The sequence below is a fragment of the Mercenaria mercenaria genome, chromosome 2 (assembly GCF_021730395.1).
Source record: "Mercenaria mercenaria strain notata chromosome 2, MADL_Memer_1, whole genome shotgun sequence".
In the NCBI taxonomy this organism is placed as follows: Eukaryota; Metazoa; Mollusca; class Bivalvia; order Venerida; family Veneridae; genus Mercenaria; species Mercenaria mercenaria.
This window is the reverse complement of record NC_069362.1, coordinates 5308917-5332304: the sequence shown is the minus strand read 5'-3', so window position 1 is coordinate 5332304 and position 23388 is coordinate 5308917. Positions and strand designations below refer to the sequence as shown.

The 23388-nt window shown below is 35.4% G+C and overlaps 1 protein-coding gene across 1 annotated transcript; it reads left to right on the top strand.

Annotated features, from left to right (window-relative positions):
* Positions 1-3724: 3724 nt before the first annotated feature.
* Positions 3725-22477, top strand: LOC128550226 (solute carrier family 15 member 4-like). The gene is made up of 10 exons (XM_053528802.1): positions 3725-4240; positions 5370-5468; positions 6018-6082; positions 10617-10756; positions 10941-11110; positions 11572-11762; positions 12110-12296; positions 12555-12755; positions 21074-21208; positions 21471-22477. The coding sequence occupies exons 1-10, from the start codon at positions 4039-4041 to the stop codon at positions 21905-21907; spliced, it is 1827 nt and encodes a 608-aa protein (XP_053384777.1). The 5' UTR covers positions 3725-4038; the 3' UTR covers positions 21908-22477.
* The last annotated feature ends 911 nt before the right edge of the window (positions 22478-23388 follow it).

Sequence of the window (23388 nt, the reverse complement as noted above, 5' to 3'; positions counted from 1 at the left end):
GCAGATTAAAAATGAAAATATGTAGCTCCTCTAGCTCAGTTAGTACTTTTAAAATCATTAAAACAATTTAGTTTCGTATTCACAAGGACATTAGATTCTACTCCAGCGCTTCAACAATAATAACAACACGAATAGAGAGCGAGGATTTCGCCACTGACAGTACGAAAACTGAAACGTCCAACACTAGAACCTTGCAAGCGGACAAACTGACCATCATGTTTAATGAAATGAATTACAGTGTAAAGACTAATATGTAACTCAAATATTATTGAAAACCAAATAATAGAGGATTTGTAGTAAAGTGTAAAACGGAACAGTTATGACACCCTTTTCTTGTAAAGACGTGTTTGAAATGGAACAGTCCAAATCCAAACAGAAGTATTATCCAAGTAAAAGCAATAGATGGTTTTATTTGTCCCATATGCATTCGGCACGATTGACTGGTCAATAATGATGCTATATATGATTTTAAAAACATCAATCATAGACATTCCAGGACCCCAAAAATAAATCCAGCACCCATTTACTCTATATTGACATATTGATGTTAAACAATTCTGCAGTGCTGCATTTCACGCTGACCTTCGTTTCACGCTCTGACATTTTTCAACCAAAACAGACATGTCCATATAAGCTAGTATCTTCATAAGTACTTGTAGAAATGGATCGAAACTGTACATGTTTATAAAGTAACGCACATAATCTACATATCAATATTGGTTTTGTATGTACGTTGATATCTCAGTAAGTATACACAAACTTTATCGTTGTGATATGACATGCAGTACACATGTTTCATATCTTTATTTTTTTTTTTTTATTGTTTTTTTTTTTGCTTTTTCCACAACATTATGACGCTTTTTATCTCAGGGTGAGCTTTTGTGATCGCATTTTGTCCGTCGTCCGTTCACAATGTCTTGTGAACACGACAGAGACCATATTTTGCAATCAATTTTAATCAAACTTGCACACAACTATTATTGGCATAATATCTCGGTTCCCTGCGAAAACTGTCCAGATCCCATCATGGGTTCTCCAAAATTTGATATTTTTGGCTTGTGAACACAATAGAGACCACATTTTGCAATGAACTTTAATCAAACTTGCACACAACTTGTATTGGCATAATATTTATGTTTCTTTCCAGCATGGGTTCCAGAGTTATGGCCCCTTAAAGGGCTAAAATTTGCTATTTTTGGCTTGAAAACACGATATAGACCACAATTTGCAATCAATTTTAATCAAACTTGCACACACATTTAATTGGCATAATATCTTGGTTCCTTTAAAAAAAAAAACTGGCCAGATTCTACCATTGGTTCTCTAGAGTTATTGCCCGTTCAAGGACCAAATTTGCTCGTGGCTTGTGAACACAAGAGACCACATTTTGCAATTCTTTCTTTCCATTCGAAAACTGGCCAGATTCCATCATGCGTTCTAGAGTTATAGCACCTTAAAGGGCCAAAATTTGCTTTTTTTGGCTTGTGAACACGATAGACACCACATTTTGCAAACAACTTTAATCAATCTTGCACACAACTTTTATTGGCATAATATCTCGGTTTCTTTCGAAAACTGACCAGATTCCATCATGGGTTCTCCAAAATTTGCTATTTTTAAACATTTGTAAACTATAAGGCAATCATAGTCAGGTGTATTTCTCTATAACCACTATAGCCTGGAATTCAGCAAAAATCATAGGATGCTTCACTCTTAAGAGGTGTGCATATTTTCTTCATTATCCGTTGGAATGACTTTTGACATATTGTCCTTTGATTATTCAACATTAGTAAACAATATGTGCAGTCAGTATTAACCGATCGCTTTTGTTCTTTTAATACGTAATTTTCGGAAAGCATCCATCGGTTTTACCGCTATGTTCTTGTTTTATTTATTCATTAATTATAATTGAAATGTGTTATGTCGAGGAGTATTTAAAGCTATCCATTTGCTACATTTTTTCGACTATTTATTTGTGGATATCCTGCATTGAGGTATGCGGCTACGGATGGTTTATCTTTTATTTAACAGGAGGACCATGATGGCCCTAGGTCGCTCAACTGAGATACACTGCTTGCTTCAACAGTTTTGGAAGATATCTATGCAAGGAAAATGTCTCAGAAATTATTTTGAAACAGTATATTTATAGTCATGTAAAGGGCCAGCAGCTTCTGACAATGATTTTAAATTGGGCCTGCTGTTTCTGATATTAAAAGAACATTTCTAAAATTTTCAATATACACTTATAGGGAAAATTTGACCACATATCCATGCAACCATGTTTCCTTTTTGAGGAATTGGAATAATTTGAAAATCTTGTCAGAGGGTCACACAAGGACCATTTATGGAAATTATTTCAAAATCGGGACTGCAGTTACCTACAAGAATTTATCCACCATATAGGAAAAAGTAACCACGCCCTTTGGCGGCCATATTTTCTGACAAATAAACAAATGAACATTCTTGAAAGAAGGTCACACAAGGACCATTTCTGTGAAATTATTTCAAAATTAGGCCAGCAGTTCCATACAAGAAAATTGGATAATCCATCACATACATATAGGGAAAATTCTCTGGCAGCCATGTTTATTAATGAATCAAAATGAGTTCAACAATATTTTAGAGGGCCACACAAGAGGACCATTTGTGTGAAATTATTTCAAAATCGGGTCAGCAGTATCATACAAGAACAAATTTAAAGTTTCCAGTATATACATATAGGAAAAGGTGACCACTGACTTTAGCGGCCATGTTTATTGATAACTCAAAATGATTCGAACGATCTTCATAGAGAGTCACACAATGACCTTTTGTGTGGATTTATTTCAAAAATCGAGCCAGCTGTTTCTTACAAAAAGATTTTAAAGTTTTCAATATATACATATAGGAAAAAGTGACCAGGTCCCGTAGCGGCCATGTTTTTTGACGAATCAGGATAATTTGAACAAACTTGGTAGAGGATTATATAAGGATCATTGATATGGAATTATTCAAAATCGGACCAGTTGTTTAGGAGATGTCGTTTAAAGATGTTTCTATTTTTAGACCTGACGGTTCCTATGTGCAACCAAGCGGTACCATTTGAACCACTTTGGAAGTGGAACACCTTAGGAACATCTAGGCCAAGTTACGTCAATTTAAACCAAATTGTTTCGTGCTCAGGTGAGCTAAAACGTTTAGAAAAGCAATATCAAAATGCGATTATTTATTATTGGAATATACTCCAAACACTGAAAATTCAACAGAATCAGTTTATCTTAAACACAGACAGAAGATTAAGTCGGCGTTCTTAGAATGCATGTTTAAGGCATTGATCTCTAGATTTTGGCTAAAAAATATTTTTATTTTTCTTTCATATTGAAGTCTGGTCGTTTCATGAACATTAGAATATGAGTTTTTGTTTCTAAACTGCTTTAAAAATGCCAAATAAAGATAAAAAAAGATGACCGCGTCGGGAATCGAACCCGGACCGCCGCGGCAAAAAAAGAAGAATATTTCCTCTGACGCTATCAATAGCGCTATGGAGAATTTAGCGTTCTATGCGCGTTAAGTATACATATTCATAATCGAGGCAATTTACCTCGAGTAAAACGTTACAAACGCTTTTCGATTTTCATCGTAAAAGTTAGTAAAGACAAATAGGCATTATCATGTGTTTCCGTAACATATAGTCTGTCAGTGATTAAGTTAAAGAAATATAGCTTTATTTCCAGATATCTAACTCTTTTTTTTTTGTTGCTGTAGACCAATCTTGAGGCCAGTGCCTTTAATAGATTGAATATTTATTGAATGTGGAAAAGAAATGTTACTTTCTCTCTTTTATCCATTTTCTGTAGTACGAAAGTAAATTTGCCTTTGCAAGCGTTATTCATATTTTAATATAAATGCAATTATATTTCTTTAAATACAGTTATCATCTGACAGAAGGTTTGACAAAAATAGTGTTATCATATTTTAAACTTATTTTGATAAAAGGGGTATAAAGTAATTTACAAACGGATAAACATTTTGTACTAAGTTGAGGTTCTATTTGTAATCATGTCGGGAAAAGCAAGTGAAGCAAACGCTCTGGAAGCAAAACGTACAGGTCAACGATTGTCCGTTGTGGCATCCATTCTTGTCACAGAACTATGTGAACGTTTGGCGTATTATAGTGTTGTGGCAAACATGGTATTATATTGTACTGCAAAGTTGGATTACAATAGTGACCAAGCTTCAATTATAACTCTCGTCTTCTCTGGTAAAGTATGCATTTTGTATGGGTTTTAGAAAGCCTTCTACAGTAAATTATAACAACTTGGTTAGTTTGAAAGCTTCATGATATTATACAAAAGTCATTGTAGTGTTTTGATTCTTTTTTTATTTTCAAATACAATGTATTGGTTTTATTTTGATATTTTCCCAAAAAATAAATGCATGTAATGGAAAAAATGGCGATGCGAAAAGAAATAAAAAGAATACATGAAAGACCATAGCAAGGAACCAAATGAATTAAATAGTAAGAAAGGCCACATCACATACAACATTTTATTCATATAAGGTCTTGTGTGAGCTTGAAGGCAGCCACTGTCTATTTCTCGGACCGCAACACAACCAGTTTGGTCAAGAGATTTTCCTTGCATCACAGATACTCGACCAGGAAATTTCATGTCAACTGATAAACGAACAGTATTCTAGAATTTAGACCACTGTTTTCGATATTTAAAAAATGATTTGTATGAATGAAGGTGCATTTTCACATATATTTACGCAGCTAAATGATGAAAAGAGCTTTTGTAGGTCAACCACCAACTGCAGCACAGACAGGCTCTAATAGTATTTACATACTATAGTCAATTTATTGTGTCGAATGTTTGTTGTAATGTCTGATGTCTCACTGAGTGAAAGACTCTGCATCGTTTAAATTCCCTCAAATGTATTTGTTTCAAACCATAAAATTGCTTAGTAAATCTCTTAAGTAAGTTTTGCTCATGTTACGTCATGTTCAAAACAACAGAAAAGGGGTTGAGTTTGCCTGGGGGTGGTGGATTTTGTTGGGGAGAGGGTTTTTGTCAAGCATCCGGATGAGGAAGCTTGACTATATCAATAAGCAAACACCCTATCCGGTCAGTATCATTTGATATTATCATTAATTAACACTTATAACTTGATAAATACCCACGTTATCAATTAAGAGCAAAACTATGTTTATGTACATTGTAGTGCAGTTTATCTATTACATGTAAATAATATAACTTTGTGTGCCCTGGACGGGAGAACATTCATTCATCAATTTCACTTTTTCTCCTCATTACCAGGTTTTAAGAATTAACGGTCATATTCCACACCGTCTGAAAACAGACGAAAACAAAGCTATTTATTTTTTCCAGGGACAGTCTGTCTGATCCCAGTTATTGGCGGCTATGTGTCTGATACTTTCGCTGGAAAGTTTAAAACTATTCTCGGCTCTTGTATCATCTATGTTACAGGTAAGCATGCTAATATTCTTAATCTACTATTCATGGTCCATCATAACAATAAACTAATTTATAAACAAAGCAAACTGATTTTCAAGATTTCACAAGTTTTCCTTGCTTTATTCATTTAATTGATTTATTTGCAAATAATGAGTTGAATGTTTCTAAGTTTTAAAGTGACAATTTAATTTACTTATAACACAACAAAATGTTGAAAACAGCAACGCCTTGGATAGTCTTTCAAAAAATATATACCGATATCTTACACACACACAAAAAAAACAAAAATATCCTCTATATGCTTTTTTTTCGTTTAAGCTGTTACAAATTAAATTTCTGTTGCTATAAAACACCTTTAAATACTGTGTGACCGAAAAAAAAAGCTAAAACTTACTCAGCACTTTATTCTTTCCTTGGCTACATTAAAATAACGTGTTGAGAATGGAAATCAATCTTATACACCACTGAGGAAGTATAGGGACTCGGTAATCTTATTTATATTAAGCATTTATCATGTTTATCTATATTGAAACAGACTTTATTATCATAAAAATATTTTAGGTCTGGTCCTGCTTTTCTGCTCGGCTGTTAACTATGTAAGCTGGTTTGGGAGCGAAGTCGCTACTGTAAGTTTCATTTCAATCTACGTTTTATCAATGACTCAAGTCCTTGGTTTAAATATATTTAAGAAATAATTTATAGCAAAAGAGTGCTTTAACACTATTTATGCACGATGGGTGGTTATACGTCGGGCGTAATAATTTCACGAGGGCGGAGCCCGAGTAAAATTATTTGAACGACGTATTACCACCCGAGTGTATAAAAAGTGTTAAAACACGCTTGTGCTATAAATCATTTCTATTCTAATATGCCCTTAATCTAAAACAGTACATAAGATATAGAAGCGCCCTTTCTTGGTCGCAACAAAAACATTGACGTCACCACGCGTTAAGGTGACGTCATTCTGGCGTAAGAGTGTTTTAACAGAGAAAAGCATATTAGAATTTTTGTTAAAGATTGTGCTTTTATAATAGCATGTTCTAGTACTGCACGTTCGGGTCATTTTTTTTCTTCTATGCAGAATTAGATTAGATAGAAAAGGTCGGCACGGTGTATATGCATATCGGATCCCTCTCTGTGGAAAGTGAGAAAACGCATCCCTCTCTGTTCGCGCACAGGACTTTCTTTGTGGTAAACAATGAAATCATACGTCTCCGCTTTGGCTGGGAGGCCGGAAAATAATTTTTTGTCCTGAACACGGGTTTGTACATAAAACCTTATGAACCGCGGGAAAGCGTAGCTACATACCATTACTTTTTTATCGTTACATTTGTTTTATCGGTTGACACAAGTTCATATGAAGATGGAATGTAGACGGAGGTACCGAACATCTTGCCATCTTTATGAAACTTAAATATGACTTTCCTTGAATATAGCAAGTATCTAGTACCTTAGATGTGAAGCCGTTGATCCTATCTTATTTGTAAATACACATCATCATGCTTCCTTGAAAACGCCCTACGTTCGATTTCGTTAATGCACGGGATCCCTCTCAGTCGGTGCAATATTGCCTCACAGGATCCCTCTTGACTCTCTGCACCAGGTACGAGAACCCCCTCGGACAATGTTTTCTATCGGCACCATCGCCCTTTTCAATTTAATTTCGATGTTAGAATTACGGGATGGTATTCGTATTCAAAAGCAGCACAATAATACAGAATTGTTAGTCCGGGCGGATGGGGATCGCTGAAATGCCTCCATTTCAGACTAGCTACCCAGCCAGCATGACTATATCGGTCCGATATAGGTATAATGTCGGAATGTCGGCAAAATGTGCCGATGTAGGGCCGACCTCGGGCCGTTGTGAGTGAGTGAGTTAGGTTTTACGGCGAATCGACACAAAATGATCATATATCGCCGAGATCAGACCGTTTGAACTGCCGCAAAATATTAAAATTGGTAGATCGACATCACTCAGTGTAACTATTTCGTAAGTCGGATTGACATCGGGCCGATATTGGATTCTCTAACATAGCTATATTTTTCAAAATATTATTGATAAACGTGAAAAGTAATCTAATTGTTTGTTTGCTAATTTATTAAGCAAATATGATGTATGCCAGAATTAATCAAACTAGTTTTATATATTTTATGTAGAATGCCGCCGTAGATATATTTATATTTACAAAAAAAAAATGAAAATATATGTTTAAAATTCTAATTGAACAATTTTGATAGTGTTAAGAATATACAGAAAACTTACGTAACTGTATAATGTAGTATATAGTTGTGAAAAATATTATATCAATAAAATCAAATAACCATCATACACATGATGCGAGACACATCTGTTCTCAAGTAAATTACTCTGAGAATTTATAAAGTGTATGTTTGAAGAAAACTCTGACGAAGCACTGCGTGTCACACAATTTCGCGACAACGATATGATCTGCCAATATCGGGCCGATATCATTTTGATGTTGGCCAACTATCGTTTGCCAATGTCGGACCGATGTCATTATGATGTTGGCCCTATATCGTCTGCCGCCGTCGGGCCGACATCATTCCTATTTGCAGCCAATATTGTAGTGGATATCGGACCGTTATAGACAACGACGTCGGTTTGATATCGGGCCGATATAGAATGCTGGCTGGGTATAATACATGAATAGCCCCTCTTTGTATCACAAATTCTTGTTTAAAAGTGATTTAAGTATCATTAAGGTATAGGTCAATTTGAAAATAAAATTCAAATATGCGTGTTATGTGAAATTGCTAATTTATTTTCAATTATAGCATATTTTAAAGGAGGTAAAAACACCATGAGTTATTTCCCTTAGGAAAAAGATGTTGTTTTCAAAAAGAATACCATCTAAAAATTCTAACACTGAAGTTGAAGGTGCTGGTGCCGATAGAAAAATTTGTCCGAGTGGGTTCCCGTTCCGGGTGCAAAAGAATTTAGAGGGATCCTGTGAAGCAAAATTGCATCCACCGAAAGGGATCCCGTGCATTAACGAAATCAAAAGTAGGGCGTTTTTAATGAAATATGATGAAAATAATCACATGGAGTGTATTTACAACTAAGATTGGATAAACGGCTTCTCATCTAAGGTACTAGATACTTCCTATATTCAAAGAAAGTCGTATTAAGTTTCATAAACATGGCCTGAAGTTAATCCGAGCTGGTACCCTCCGTCTACATTCAATCTTCCTTTGGACATATGACAACTGATATAACAAATGTAGCAATAAACAAGCAATGATAGATAGCTACGTCTTCCCGTGGTTCATATGTTTTTATGCACAAACCCGTGTTCAGGACGAAAATTTCGATTTTCCGAACTCCCAGACAAAGCGGTTCATGTTTACCACAAAGAAGGTCCTGTGCGCGAACAGATGGCATACACACCGTGATCGAGCTGTTTGATTTTTAAGGTAGTTCTGCACGTTTGAAAAACCGGAAGTGATGGCGTAATTTTTAGTCATTTATCCGGAAAACGTAGAATAAATGAAAATCAGTTTATGAATAAATCGAAACTTGAGAGTAAATTTATCACAATGGCACTGTTTCTATATTTCTAAAGTCAAAATATGATATTAAAACATATGGTACGTTAAAAAATTCAAAATAATGTCTTAAAATTAACGTGAAATGTCCGGTTCCCTTTAATCATGGTCAAATATCTCAAAAATAAGCACATGGACCTGTGCATTTTATTTCACCAAATTATAGACCATGTGTTTATTTACAACTATGAGAAGTTTCATCAAAATCTACTTTGTAGAAAAAATTCTACCTGAGAAAATCTTATGAAAGTTATGATATTCCCATAGACTCCCATTATGAAATATTGCGTGATGCCCAAATGTTTCAAATCAGTCTAGCAAAATATCAAACACACGGCCCTGTCCTTTTTATTTGCTGAATTTTCTAGGTACATTCTGAAGTTTTTGAAAAATATGAGTTTAATCAAATTCTACATTGTAGAACAAATTTCTATCCAAACGTGCAGAACTACCTTAAGACCGATTCGAAAGAACTGGACCTTACACAAGTTTTCAATATGGATTTGTACTGGAAAATCACAATGTTGGTAACATTTTTGAGATAAAATGTTTCGCTCTGTTGCGTTCTTTGGTTGCTGGTAATTATGTTTGGGTGTTTTTTTTTCACGTTAGCGCCCGTGCCAAAACGACAAACAAAATTTTCAAAAATGACGTTATATATGACCAATGTGGACGCACAACAGGACGAAATATGCTTCAAAATCAGTGCGCACGACGACATAACGAAATGTACTAAATAAGCCACGACAGAGCCTGTAAGTTGGTCCGTATACAAAATATAAAGTAGATATTTTGGCATTTGACCTAAATTTGTGACCTTGACTTATGACCACGTGACAAAGTTCATACGCTCTGAACAAAATCTCGACGCCACCTACTTATATACCATACCTGAAGCCAATATCTTGAATGGGTAAAGGTATGCTTGGGACAGAAAATATGACGGACCGATTTGACCTTGCTGTGACCTTGACCTTTGACCTACCGACTTCATTTGTTCGTGCGCTCTGTGTAAATCGTCTCATTGCCACCTACTTATATGCAAAGATTGAAAGGTTATTAAACAATGCTAAAGACAAAAAAATATGACGGACAATTAAACTAAATTTGTAACCTTGACCTTTGACCTACCGACCAAGTCATGCGCTCTGCACATAGTCTCGTCAACACCTACCTATATGCCAAGTCTGATGTAATACCGTGAACGGTTATTAAGTTATGCTCAGAACACAAAATATGACGAACAGATTTGACCTTGACCTTCCTATGTGTCAAGATAGAAAAGACAATACTTTAAATGGTTATAAAGTTATGCATCGGATACATATATGACAAACAGACGGATGGACCGACGTGCAAGCGGACGGAAGCATGCGCCTTGACATATGTCCGTTTTTCAAAAACGGGCGTTTAAAAACAGAACAAGACTAACGGTGATTTTTTTATAAATTGAAAACCATATTGAGTTTTGCATTTCTATTATTTTTTATAAACTTGTTACGGTAAAAATTTACGCCAATGTTTAGTTATTTATTTGGGTTTTACGGCGCACCAGCACAATATAGGTTAGAGCTTCTTTCTTTGATACCCTAGGGCGTACGCAGACGTTTATTTTTCTCTGGTCTTGTACTTGTTGCATTAGGAACAGGAGGGATAAAGGCCAATGTGGGACCGTTTGGAGCACAACAGGTTGCTGAACTTGGAGCAGACGCCGTGCAGTCTTTCTTCAACTGGTATCTTGTCTTCATTGAAATTACTAAATAACCCGAATCGAAGTTTCTTTTCAGTCGATTTTAACAAGATCTGGTAAAATTATTTAAAAGTTTAATTTTAAGTTTTTATAGTAGATGTTTCTTTTTGATATTTTAAAAGCTATCAAATTCTAGCGAATTTCAAAGTCTGGTCTGTTCTATAAAGGTTTTACTGGGTTATCAACTTGGGAGCTTTGATTGCGTATTCCGGGACAGCCTATGTTCAACAAGAGATTGATTTCGACTACGGCTTCCTTATACCCCTCGCCAGTATGGTTATAGCCCTTGTATTGTTTATTGCTGCCAGAACTAAGTACATACAGACACCTCCAGGAGGTAAAATCACATGTTGTTTTTAAAACATTACACTTGGAGAAGTTTGGGGTTTACTTTACACATTATGTGAAGTGCATGTCCGTCCACTTTTCAATTCACATGAACTAGAGTAAATGTATATGGTAAGACAACTCCGTCCAGCCTAATCTAGACACACAACAATGACTGTGACCTGTGACCAACGGTCCAATAATTGATATGACAGAAGACGTACAATGTGGAGAAAATGCGAGAAATATAGTCTTATATCAGAAGAAAATGCAGACTTAGATCCACTGATGTAAAAAGAAGACAAGCTTAATACGAGGAGCGATACATTCTAATCAAATTTGCTAGTATCCTTAAAATTATTTAAATGGCGAGTTTACCAATATTTCATTCATCTGTATATTGAGAAAAAGATTACTATATTGTCATGTAACAAAAACTGAAACATTAAATGTTACTGTCTTGTGAAAAAGGAAGCATACTTCAAACATCATGTGGTGTGTTATGCCAGAGTATTAATGGTTGCAAAGACCCTTCCTGGAATCGCGCACAAGTGGAAAATGGTGGACGCTACAGTTTGAAAATGGTCGCAGGAGTCAAATCTATTTTGCGCGTCATGCCAGTCTTCCTACTTCTCATTATATACTGGGCAGTCTATTCGCAGGTATTAACACGTTGTGTGTTAAATTGGTATGCCTCCATATGCACAGCATATTTAAAACATTATTTACTCTTGCCTTGCCTTAGTTGTTTAAATATTTTACAGCAACATTGAAAGTATATTTTTAGATTCACTTACCAACATTATTTTTAATTCTGAAAATGTGACATAAAAGTATAAATAAGATAACAAGTTGGCGCAACACACTCTTCGCGGGGCTGTTTTCGGTGTAGATCTACACATATATATATAATTATACAAATACACTAAAGTATAAGAATTGAAATGTTGTTAATTATATCGTTATATTACGTGTTGGCTTTATTAGCAATTCATTTTACTTCTTTCAGACGAGTACTTCTTTGTATCTACAAAGCGAAAGAATGGACCTGGCGGTCGGAGACGCAAAAATGCCAGCAGCTGTACTAAACATTTTCAATACGATAACTATTTCGATTCTTGTACCTTTAATGGACCGGCTAGTTTATCCTGTAATGGCAAGATATGGTAAAAACCCAACACATTTACAGAGAATAGGTAATTGATCATTTCTGTTACTTCTTACTTTATACGCATGTATTTAATTCCCACTATATCATAATGTATTTTGCCATTTATATTTAGTATGTAAACTATGTATGAATACTGTTATTCTAACGTCGTAATATCTGGATTATGAAAATTCTTACAGCTGCGTAAATTTGTCACCATTGAAAAAAAAAAGTATAACTATGTGACCCGTCCCCCAGGATACCCACTTCCTTCACGTGTGAAAATAAATTTACTTTTTTTCAGGAGTAGGAATAATACTAGCAGGTTTATCAATGGTGTATGCTGGTGTGCTAGAAATAGTTCGCAAGAAAAACATAGCAAACCACGGCTACATAAGCCAGACTCTTGCTGGCGACGAATTCCAAGCATCACATTTGTCCATGTTCGCCCAGATTCCCGAATTTGCCTTTATTGGCTCTAGTGAAGTGTTTGCGAGTATTTCAGGTATGATAGTCTGCGGGTGTATTTTAACGCGTAGAGACCAGAATTTCATTTTTTGGTTCTGCCTGCTCAGCTAAAGTTATCTTAAGAGAGTCAATTGTTATTCATATTTTCAATAGAACAATAAATGACAGAGAACTATAAATATCGTATTTAAACTGGATTTGTCGGGGATTGTCAAGAAAGTAGTGCAGTTCAAGTGTCAAGTCGATGGCTTAGCGCAATACTGGTCCAACTCAATTTTTTTTAATTATTCAGGAGAGACAAAAAACTGATCCTATAAAAAGTTATTTGGATTGGAAAAATATTAATTAACATGTTGGCATAAAATGCCTTAAGAAATTATGGTTTAAATTTATTTTTGGCAAAAAGCAATTAAAATAGTGTATTTGAGAGTTGGACCGATATTGCATTCAGTTTTTCAGTACAATACAAGACCAACTTGAGTTAGACCATTTTGACATTGTATTTTTGCTGTTTCAGAGATACTTAAACTGCAGTTGGACTTCTATTACACTGAAAAGAAAACATGTTTTGTAATTATACCCAAAATAAATATATTTTTAAGAGAGGATATGAAGATAAACATTACTTTGTCTTGCCCATCCAAAACATTTTAGACAAAAACTAATCGGTTTTCAACTGGCCATTCCTATTGCAGCTATGTTTCTTGTGGCACAGTTGTGATATACCTTCAGATAAGGCATAAAGACAGTAATTGTAACAATCCAGAAAAAAAACAGGGACCAGATCACCTCAGTACAACTGTAATAGGGAAAACGGGCACCTCAATCTCAGTATACTTGAAATAAGGAAAACAGGCACCTCAGTAAAACTGGAAACTTCAGTACAACTAAAATATGGTAAAAATGCACCTCAGTACAACTGGAATTGGGTACAATGCACCTCAGTACAGCTGGAATAGGGAAAATAGGTACCTCAGTAAAACTTAAGGAGGGAAAATAGGCATCTCGGTACAACTTAAATAGGGTAAAAATGCATTGCTGAATTTAACTGGAATAGGGAAAATAGGTACTTCAGTACAACTAAAATAGAGGAAATGGGTGTTGCACATTTAACATACAGACAAGGACCCAAGTATTATTACTGTATTTCAGAGCAAGTAACAGAATCTTCCAACTTGTATGAAAACACAACCTAATTACATATCCTACAATTACTAGTAGTTCACTTCCTACCCTTGAGCATGGAATTCAACAACAGCAATAAAACCTGATATATAAAACTAAATTTGCAAATCAAACAAATTATTCATAGCTACTTAAATTCATTAGGGAAATGGAGCTGTCATCATTTCTGTGAAGAAGCTATGGCAAGATGTTAATTATGTGAGAAAAGTATGCAACCAGACTGAAGCTTAAACTGGTGGCCTTGGAATACTGTTCCTTTGCCTTACCGACTGAGCCACCAGGCTGTTTACAAATTTTCTTCTAGATTTATATTACATGTTTCTCAACTATATTGAAATTCAGCCTCAAATTTCAGTCATATGAATTTATTACAGGTGTCGTAACCAAATCAAAGTCACATGTTTGATACCATATGTTACAGGGTCGGATAAATGTGCAGAAGGACTTGGACTCAGACCCAGGGTTTTGCATGCTGACCAAATTACTTGGCCTCCTGCACATTTTCTTGCAGAGTTTTTTAACTTTTAGGAATGAGTTGTTAAAACATGCAAAATGTGGTAAAAACGAATTGTGAAAACATGTGGTTTTGAAATTTTGTAAAAAGTACTGATTTCTAAGAAAATTCTGCATAATGCCAGAAATTGTTTCATTAATGACTTAAGTGAGCGTACTCCCTTTTTTTGCAAAAGAATGGAGTCTTAGCAGAAATTATTTAGGAAAATAAGTAGATAGTTGTAATTCTGACAAAATACATATCAAAATTATGGTTTTTGGCCTACACAGTCATCTAATGATGATAAACGTGTGTGCCAATACTCAAAGCTGTAGCTAAACAAAAATTTTAACCAAGAAACTCAAATTTTCCAAGTTCAAAAAGGGCCATAATTTTGACAAAATGCTTATCAGAGTTATGGTTCTTGGCCTACTAAGTCATCTAATGATGACAAACAAGTGTGCAAAGTTTATCAAAAATCAGACGAGTTAAAAATGGCACTTAGTCATAGCAGTAGTGCTTGATAATACTATGCCTAATGTTACATTATGTTATGCATAATTCTTTTTAATGACAGTATAATACATACAGTAGGACCAATCTTTTTTGCTAGCAAGAAAATTTTTGTGCAGCTGAATGTTTTTGCATCACAATCTTAATGTAATGTAATAAATCAAATCCACAGACACTTGGTGTTCGGACCTCCACACACCCCATTCTCCTACGCCCCTGGTTAAGTTTAGCCAATATATTTTAGCATTTTACCATGTATTGAGCATAGGTGACGATCATAAAACGCATTTTGTAACATTTCAGCGTGTTTTTAAAAAATGCATTTTTACCATCAATGCTCTCAATACTAGAAGATATGCAACTTCTCACGAACAATGGGAACACTTGCTTGCGCTGGACCCTCGCTTTGTGTAGTGCATGTCATAAACCGGGAACCGAAATTGTTACTCTAATGGCTATGTTAAACCAGATCATCACTTTTTTATGTAAACAAACCTCGTGTAACACGTGGTGAAGCGATAACCCGGTATAATGCGTCGAAACGGTATCAATTTTCACACCCTGGTACCGGCGCTCCCAAGTACAGGTGGCACACATACAGCGCTCGATAAGCAATTTTGGAGGAGCGGCGGTGTAAGTATTTCTTATTGTATCTCCGGTAATTCAAAACTTTTTGTAAAATGAAAGATATCTGAGCCCTGGCGAATAATTGATGACTATGTTCCGTGAGTGTCACAACATTTCATCTTAAAGTAAACAAAATACGGCGAGTTAAACGTGAACGTTTGACGTTTGACTCAAAAATGTCAAATGTAAAAAAAAAAGCACGTAAAATGCTCAGTAAATACTCCAGATGTATTCATTTTGATACATCTTCATATAGTCATATCTTCCTACAATAACCAGTTCAAATTCCAAGACTTAATTTGTTATATTTAAAGAATGACTCGTGTTTAAAGAAGATAAGTGGTTTCAAAACGGCACTCACATCGCACTGGTGTGTATTTTTTTGACGCTCACCAAGTACAAGTAGAGAAAGTTCTTCAGAAATGTGGAGAAATCGTCAGCTCTAAGGCAACTACAACGGAAAAGAGATGAATCGGACTGGTTAGTTATGTGTGGTAGAGATTACACCACCAAGAACAGTTTCATGTTGGATTAAACAGTAGTTAATAGAACTAGTCATTACGTCTCATGTCTGCTATTAAATCGGAATGACTCACATCGATTCCTGAGAGAGCCAAACAAGAACTCATTAATTGATAAATTCATTGAATTAATAAGATATTAAAATATGAGCGTCTTTTGTACCGAACAGACATTTTAACAAAATTCTTTGGTGGCTGATTTATGCCATTCCGCTAATTTTAGGCGCCGATTAATAACGTAAATATCGACTTTTCGCTCAGCGCCCCCCACTAATTATCATGTTTTCAATCTACGCTCCCGCCCTTTCTTATTCCTAGTATTTTCTGTATGGAGAATCGCAGACAAAAAGTTTAGATTTAATATGTAAATCGTCGGGGGGAGTCGAGCGAAAACTGGCTGATCAGCGGGCTCCGAGCATGAAGTTGAGGTTTGAAAGGCATAACATTGGTGGGCACCAGGGCACCCAGCCGCTTTACATCTTGAATCTCACTCAACGCCAGCACCTACTCCCCCTCCCTCCCCCATCCCCATAATCGTGTTTTCGCTCCGCGTCGCCACATGTTATCGAATTTTTGCTCGCTAACCACTCCGCGTTTAACTTTTTTTAATTCTCGTGTTTTCGCTCGACGGGGTCGCGTGACAAATTGATGAAATGGTTTAAAACATCCACTGTAAAAACCTTCTATTTTTCTGTTATGAGTGTTTACTGAATCTTAAATCTAATGAAACAAGTAAAATATGTTTCGTAAAAAGTTCAACATTTATTATACATTCAATGTAGGCGTATGGTAAGTTGTTAAAATTAAAGAAAAGAATAGAAAACTTGTCAGTCCGTTATAAATGAGTTTTACTAACTCTATGATTAAACATTTATTCCACACCCCAACAAAAAAAGTATCGACCTGGCTCTATATATATCATACGGAGGCTCATGGCATTATACTGGTACTCAAAAACGTTGAGATTGACCTGAAATATTGTTTAGTAACGGCGTTTAACCAAACGCATACGCACGCACAAACGCACGCAAGCACACACATATCTTCTTGCAAACCTCACCGTCCACTGATCCCACTGAGTCATATGAATGTTTTGAAGCACGTTTTTCATTTTTCAACGAAATCCTAGGACATATCAAATTTTAGCATTAATCAGTTTTCAAGAAGCTTTTTAATAAAAAAAATAATGTTAAAATATTGTCGCCGTAAGTTTTAACATAGAAAGGTCGACTTCTACAGTCAGTTTTTTAACGGTATAAAGATTTATGATCATACAGGCACCACACTGAGAGTAAACAACAACAAGGTCTACGTTTCTGAAGACTTTTCTCTAGCTGTACTTGTTGAGCGCCAAAAAAATTAACACCTGTGCCATGTGAGTGCCGTTTTGAAATCCCATACCATCTTTAAACACCAGTCATTCTTTAAATATAACAAATTAAGTCTTGGAATTTGAACTGGTTATTGAAGGAAGACATGGCTATACGATACTGTATCAAAAATGAATACATTTGGAGTATTTACTGAGTATTTTACGTGTTGTTTTGACATTTGACATTTTTGAGTCAAACGTTCACGTTTAACTCGCCGTATTGGGTTTATTTCAAGATGAAATGTTGTGACACTCACATAACATAGTCACCAATTATTCATCAGGGCGCAGATATCTTTCATTTTAAGAAGTTTTGAATTACCGGAGATACAATAAGAAATACTTACATCACCGCTCCTCTAAAATCACTTATCGAGCGCTGTATGTGTGAGTGCCACCTGTACTTGGGAGCGCCGGTACCAGGGTGTGATTTTGGTACCCGGCCATGATATGCGCAGTTCAAAGCAGGGATCTATTCGCAAGGAAGTGTTCCATAGAATTTAGATAGACTGATTTATATTATTTATTGATTTCTCGTTGGAATACAAAAGACAGTTGTCGGGACCGGTGTCATTTAACAGAATGGTAACAGATCTGACGATTGATACCAGTGATTCATTGCTAGGGGTTCATTTAAACGTTTAACTAGCTATTGTTTCCCTAGTGTTCGTGAGAAGTTGCATATCTTCTAGTATTGAGAGCATTGATGGTAAAAATGCATTTTTTAAAAACACGCTGAAATGTTACAAAATGCGTTTTATGATCGTCACCTATGCTCAATACATGGTAAAATGCTAAAATATATTGGCTAAACTTAACCAGGGGCGTAGGAGAATGGGGTGTGTGGAGGTCCGAACCCCAAGTGTCTGTGATCAAATCCATTAGAAGATATAGTTGTCGCAACTTGACCGCGATGGTTGACCTTCGGCTGATTATTCATATCGAACATTTCATTGTAGAAATAAAGGGTGGTGAGGGTAGCCATGTATATTTATATGGAATATGTTTGTATCCAGTGCAGTATCAAAGTATGTATACTTGCATTCGATCAGTTAAAACTTTCCAATCCACTAATTTATAATTGCACAAATTTATATTTCCACTTTCTCATGCAGCTCGTGTTTTACGTACATGTACACTCCTTTTCAATAATAGGTTGTGCCTTTTAATATTATGTATTATAATACAAAGGTCAACCATCGGGGTCAAGTTGCGTCCACTATATTTTGATAGCAAATAATGCAACCTATCAAAATAGTTTTGATTTAATTGAGAAAGTCAAATGTCCATGCCAGGAAAAATATTCTTAGCACCGTTATTCCAACAATGGGACAAAATATTTTATACATCACTACATTCACCATTAAATCCATTTATTGAAAATATATTATGTTAAAAAGTAAATGGTACCAGTTATTTACTACAAACTCAAGTTTTGCTATAGCAACAAAAAAATTGCTTGTAATGTTTTAATTGGAATAACAAATGCATAACAAGGGAAAACAGTGCGAGTTTGAATTTCCAGCTTTGGTAGGGTAAAAATCTAATTACACAAGTAAACTTATAGGCCCTTTTTCTCAGATCATATTTATTCATCTTGGCCACTTTCAGGCCTCAGGAAATCCATAAATTGGCGGTGGAGTCACTTCAGCTTCAGTCTGTACAGGTTTATAAGAGAGTTAAAAAGAAATTTTAGATGGACTTGTCAGACTATTTGCCTGCTCCAAGTTTTGGCTGTAATTCTTGATCAAAATGATCGAGCACTTCTTCTCTTATTACATTACTTACCTTAGGATGCAGTACTTAACTTGAAAGAAACAAAACATTTTTGTTTATTGATAGGTTTAACTAAAGCATATTGGTAAAATCAAACAATTTTGTCAGTGCAATACAAGTCCAACTCAAGTGTGACTTGTCATAAAACAAATTTTTCAAGCCCGCCCGCTTAGCTCAGTAGGTAAGAGCGTTGGTCTACGGATCGCGGGGTCGTGAGTTCGATCCTTGGGCGGGGCGTATGTTCTCCGTGACTATTTGATAAACGACATTGTGTCTAAAATCATTAGTCCTCCACCTCTGATTCATGTGGGGAAGTTGGCAGTTACTTGCGGAGAACCGGTTTGTACTGGTTCAGAATCCAGGAACACTGGTTAGGTTAACTGCCCGCCGTTACATGACTGAAATACTGTTGAAAAACGGCGTTAAACCCAAAACAAACAAAAACAATTTTTTCAGTGAAATATTAGACTTTTAACGCTGTGATGAAAACCAACATTCTGAGATAGACCTATATGTTTCTTGAGGGTAAAAAAAGGGTAAATTACCCTAATTTTTTCACAGATTGTGTATTTGACCTTTGTTTATAAAAATATGTAAAAAAGTGATTTTGTGAAAAAAATGTCACTTGGACCAGTATTGCGCTAAGCCATCGAAGTTGTTTGTTAGCGCTAGAGGGTGATCGGAGATCTACATATTGTGGGGCCACTATTTGATTCCCGGGCGAACCGAATATTTTTCGTGACGATCTTTTAAAATAACTCGTGCCTGAAATCATTTGTCCTCCCTTTCTCATGTGAACACCTGATGTTGGCAGTTTCATATGGAGAACACGTTTATACCTGTACATAGTCCTTGAACGCTGTTATGTAACCGATAAACTGTTTTAAACAAGCAAATTCGATGAATTGGAATCCCCCGCCGAAAGGGTCAGAGTTGAGGAACGGCAAAAAAATATATCCTGCAAAAAGTTAAGAATGTTACCAAGAAGCAAATAATTTCATTAGTCAAATCAAATTAAAAGAAAATGAATGGTTTGTTTGGGTGGGGAGGGGGGTGGGGTGAGGATACAACAGTTTACATGTTGATTATAAATATTGGTAGAAAACGAAAAATGAAAAAAAAAAAGGGGGGGGGGGGGGGGGGGGGGGGGTGACCAATGTAAGGTGGTGACCAGGTGTAGGTACACAACATCACATGTTTATAACAAATGTGCATGGAAAAGAATGGAAGAAGTTTAATGAAATTCTTCCAATTGGTTTGTTTGTTATGTACAGATCTGTGGATTTTTAAACAATTAAAGGGCAATAACTAAATGGAAAATTGACCAATCAAAAAAAAACTTGAAGGGCATCGTCGCAGTATCTTGGTTCATGTCTATTTCAAGTTTGATGAAATTCTACCTGCTAGTTACTGAGAAATGGCTGCAGACGGACATTTTTCATTAAATCAAGGGCAATAACTCTGAGGGAAATTGACCTATCAAAAAAAAAAAAAAAACTTGACGGGCATCAGCGCAGTATCTTGGTTCATGTCTATTTCAAATTTGATGACATTCTACCTGTTAGTTACTGAGAAATGGCTGCAGACAGACATTTTTTATTAAATCAAGGGCAATAACTCTGAGGGAAATTGACCAATAAAAAAAAACTTGACGGGCATCATCGCAGTATGTTGGTTCATGTTTATTTCAAGTTTCATGAAATTCTACCAAGTAGTTACTGAGAAATGGCTGCAGACGGACGGACGGACGGACGGACTGACTGACGGACGGACAACGCCATTTCAATACCCCCCTCCCGATTTCATCGGCGGGGGATAAAAACGGCGCTAAAGTCACTCGCAGTTACGGAAATGAATATTATTTTCAGGTCTGGAGTTTGCATATACACAAGCACCGCAGATTATGCAGGGACTTATTATGGGTTTGTTTCTGATGACTTCCGGCATAGGAAGTTATCTTGCGTCAGCAATTGTTGCCATAGTAGGATTATGGAGAAAAGACGGTAAGAAACTTTTTTTCAAATCAAGTAGATATAATTTATAATCTGATGACTTCGGTCAAATTGTGATCCCTAAACTACGAGAACCCGAAAGCAAAATGTTTTACGAAAATAATAGTTCTTACTTTCAAGTAGGTCCAATGTAGGTCAATTGCAGTGAACCAATAATTGTTCTAGTACCGACTGTACGGATGTTTTGTTTCTATCAATCTCTTGTTCTTCTCAATTCTACGCTTTGATTTGACAGAAACTTTCCTTGTTGCAGATGCATCCGACTGGTTCCCAAAGGAACCCAACCATGGCCATCTAGAGTACATGCTGTTCATGCTAGCAGTCCTAACTGGAATAAGCTTCTTTGTTTTCGTGTTTGTTGCTAAACAGTATGAATATAAGATGCCCGAAGTGGATACTGAGACAGATATCCATATCTACCAAGAAGCGGATATTGAGGCAGATACCCAGACCTATCAAGAAGCGGGTATTAAGACAGATAGCCATACCTATCAAGAACTGGATATTGTAACAGATACCCATGCCGATAAAGAAGCGGGTATTAAGACAGATACCGTTACCAATCAAAAGGTGGATATTGAGACAGATACAGAAACCTATCAAGAAGCGGATATTGAGACAGATAATCAAACCTATCAAGAACTGGATATTGCGACAGATATCCATACCTATCAGAATTCAGACGTTTAGTCACACGGAATGAACAATCTGCATATAGCACAACATTCCCTGCTTATCAAAACAGTGCATATCAATTAGACATAGAAATCGTGCAACCTGGATTTTCAGAAACGGCAAGTCTGTGATAAGAGACTGAAAATATACCTGAAGCTTGTTACACCGAGCACTGTACGTAAATCTATACATGACGTATGACCTACAATCTGAAACTTGCAATTTTAAAACACGTACAACTAATGTCTACATTACCTCATTATATATTACTACTCCCATAACTTTAAGTGATGTAACTATGCAGTAGAGGAAAATAACAATATAGGTTTAAGACACACAAAAAGCACATGAAACTATGTAGGTTATCGTGAAGTTTGACAAGACAATCGATTTGTTATAAATGCTGTACAGTTTGATGCAAACTCGCAATTACTTTGTATTTCAATTTTTCTCAAATTACTAGTATAAAAATGCTTCAATTCTGGGTATCTGAATAATACATTGGTTAACAACGTTAAAATACATACCTACATTTAAATAACTGCGTTAAGAGAACACAACTTCTAATAAAATAATAAAAACATAGGTTTCAATCGATCGTTAAGTATAACTTAATCACTAAACACCCAGGTTGTTACCTAAATGTGATATAAATAATACCAGCAAAATGTCTTTTAGCATCAAATTTGAAAAACTTTCCTAAACACCATATCTTTTCTTTCCTAAGTATATCTCACTTACGAATTAATGTGATATACAAAACATATATTTTAAGACAAGACATAGAGCATTATGCTACATATTGAATTTTTACATTAAAAACTATCACAAATTGGCATTTATATATTCATACATGCACATTTCTGTTAACCGTTTACCTTAATAACCTTTCATAAATTATAGAAAGTTTTAGGTCAAGTCAGCGTAATATGTTACACTGTACTTGAAAATCATGAGTCGACATATTTTCGCTTTCTTTAAAGTTGATCTCTACTTTAATTATTCATTACAGAAACTGTGGACTACCAAAATAGAGACGAACATGTCATATTGTATGTGAAATTTATACGCATGCTTATTAATCTTATATTAGAAAGTATAATTTGCTTTAAATTGTGTATCGTGACATATTTTGTTTAGGCACATTTAGGCTATATCTTACTTTGCCTCATCATGAACATTGTTAATGAAATTTTATAGTTATTATATCAACTTATGTAATTTTAATATGCTTTATATGATTGTACCACCATTGAACATAATATACTATGCACTGTTTATATACAATGTGGACTCACGGGTTTATGACCTTTTGTTCAATAAAATATCTATCTATCTATCGATCTTTTAACATTCATGGTGTTTTTAATTCAAACAATGAAAAATCAAAACGCACATGGTTAGTTCAATCTAGATGTATAAGTCAACAAGAATTCAAATTGAAGACAGCAGGTTATAATTTTGTACATTTCTGACAACCAAAAATCATAAATATA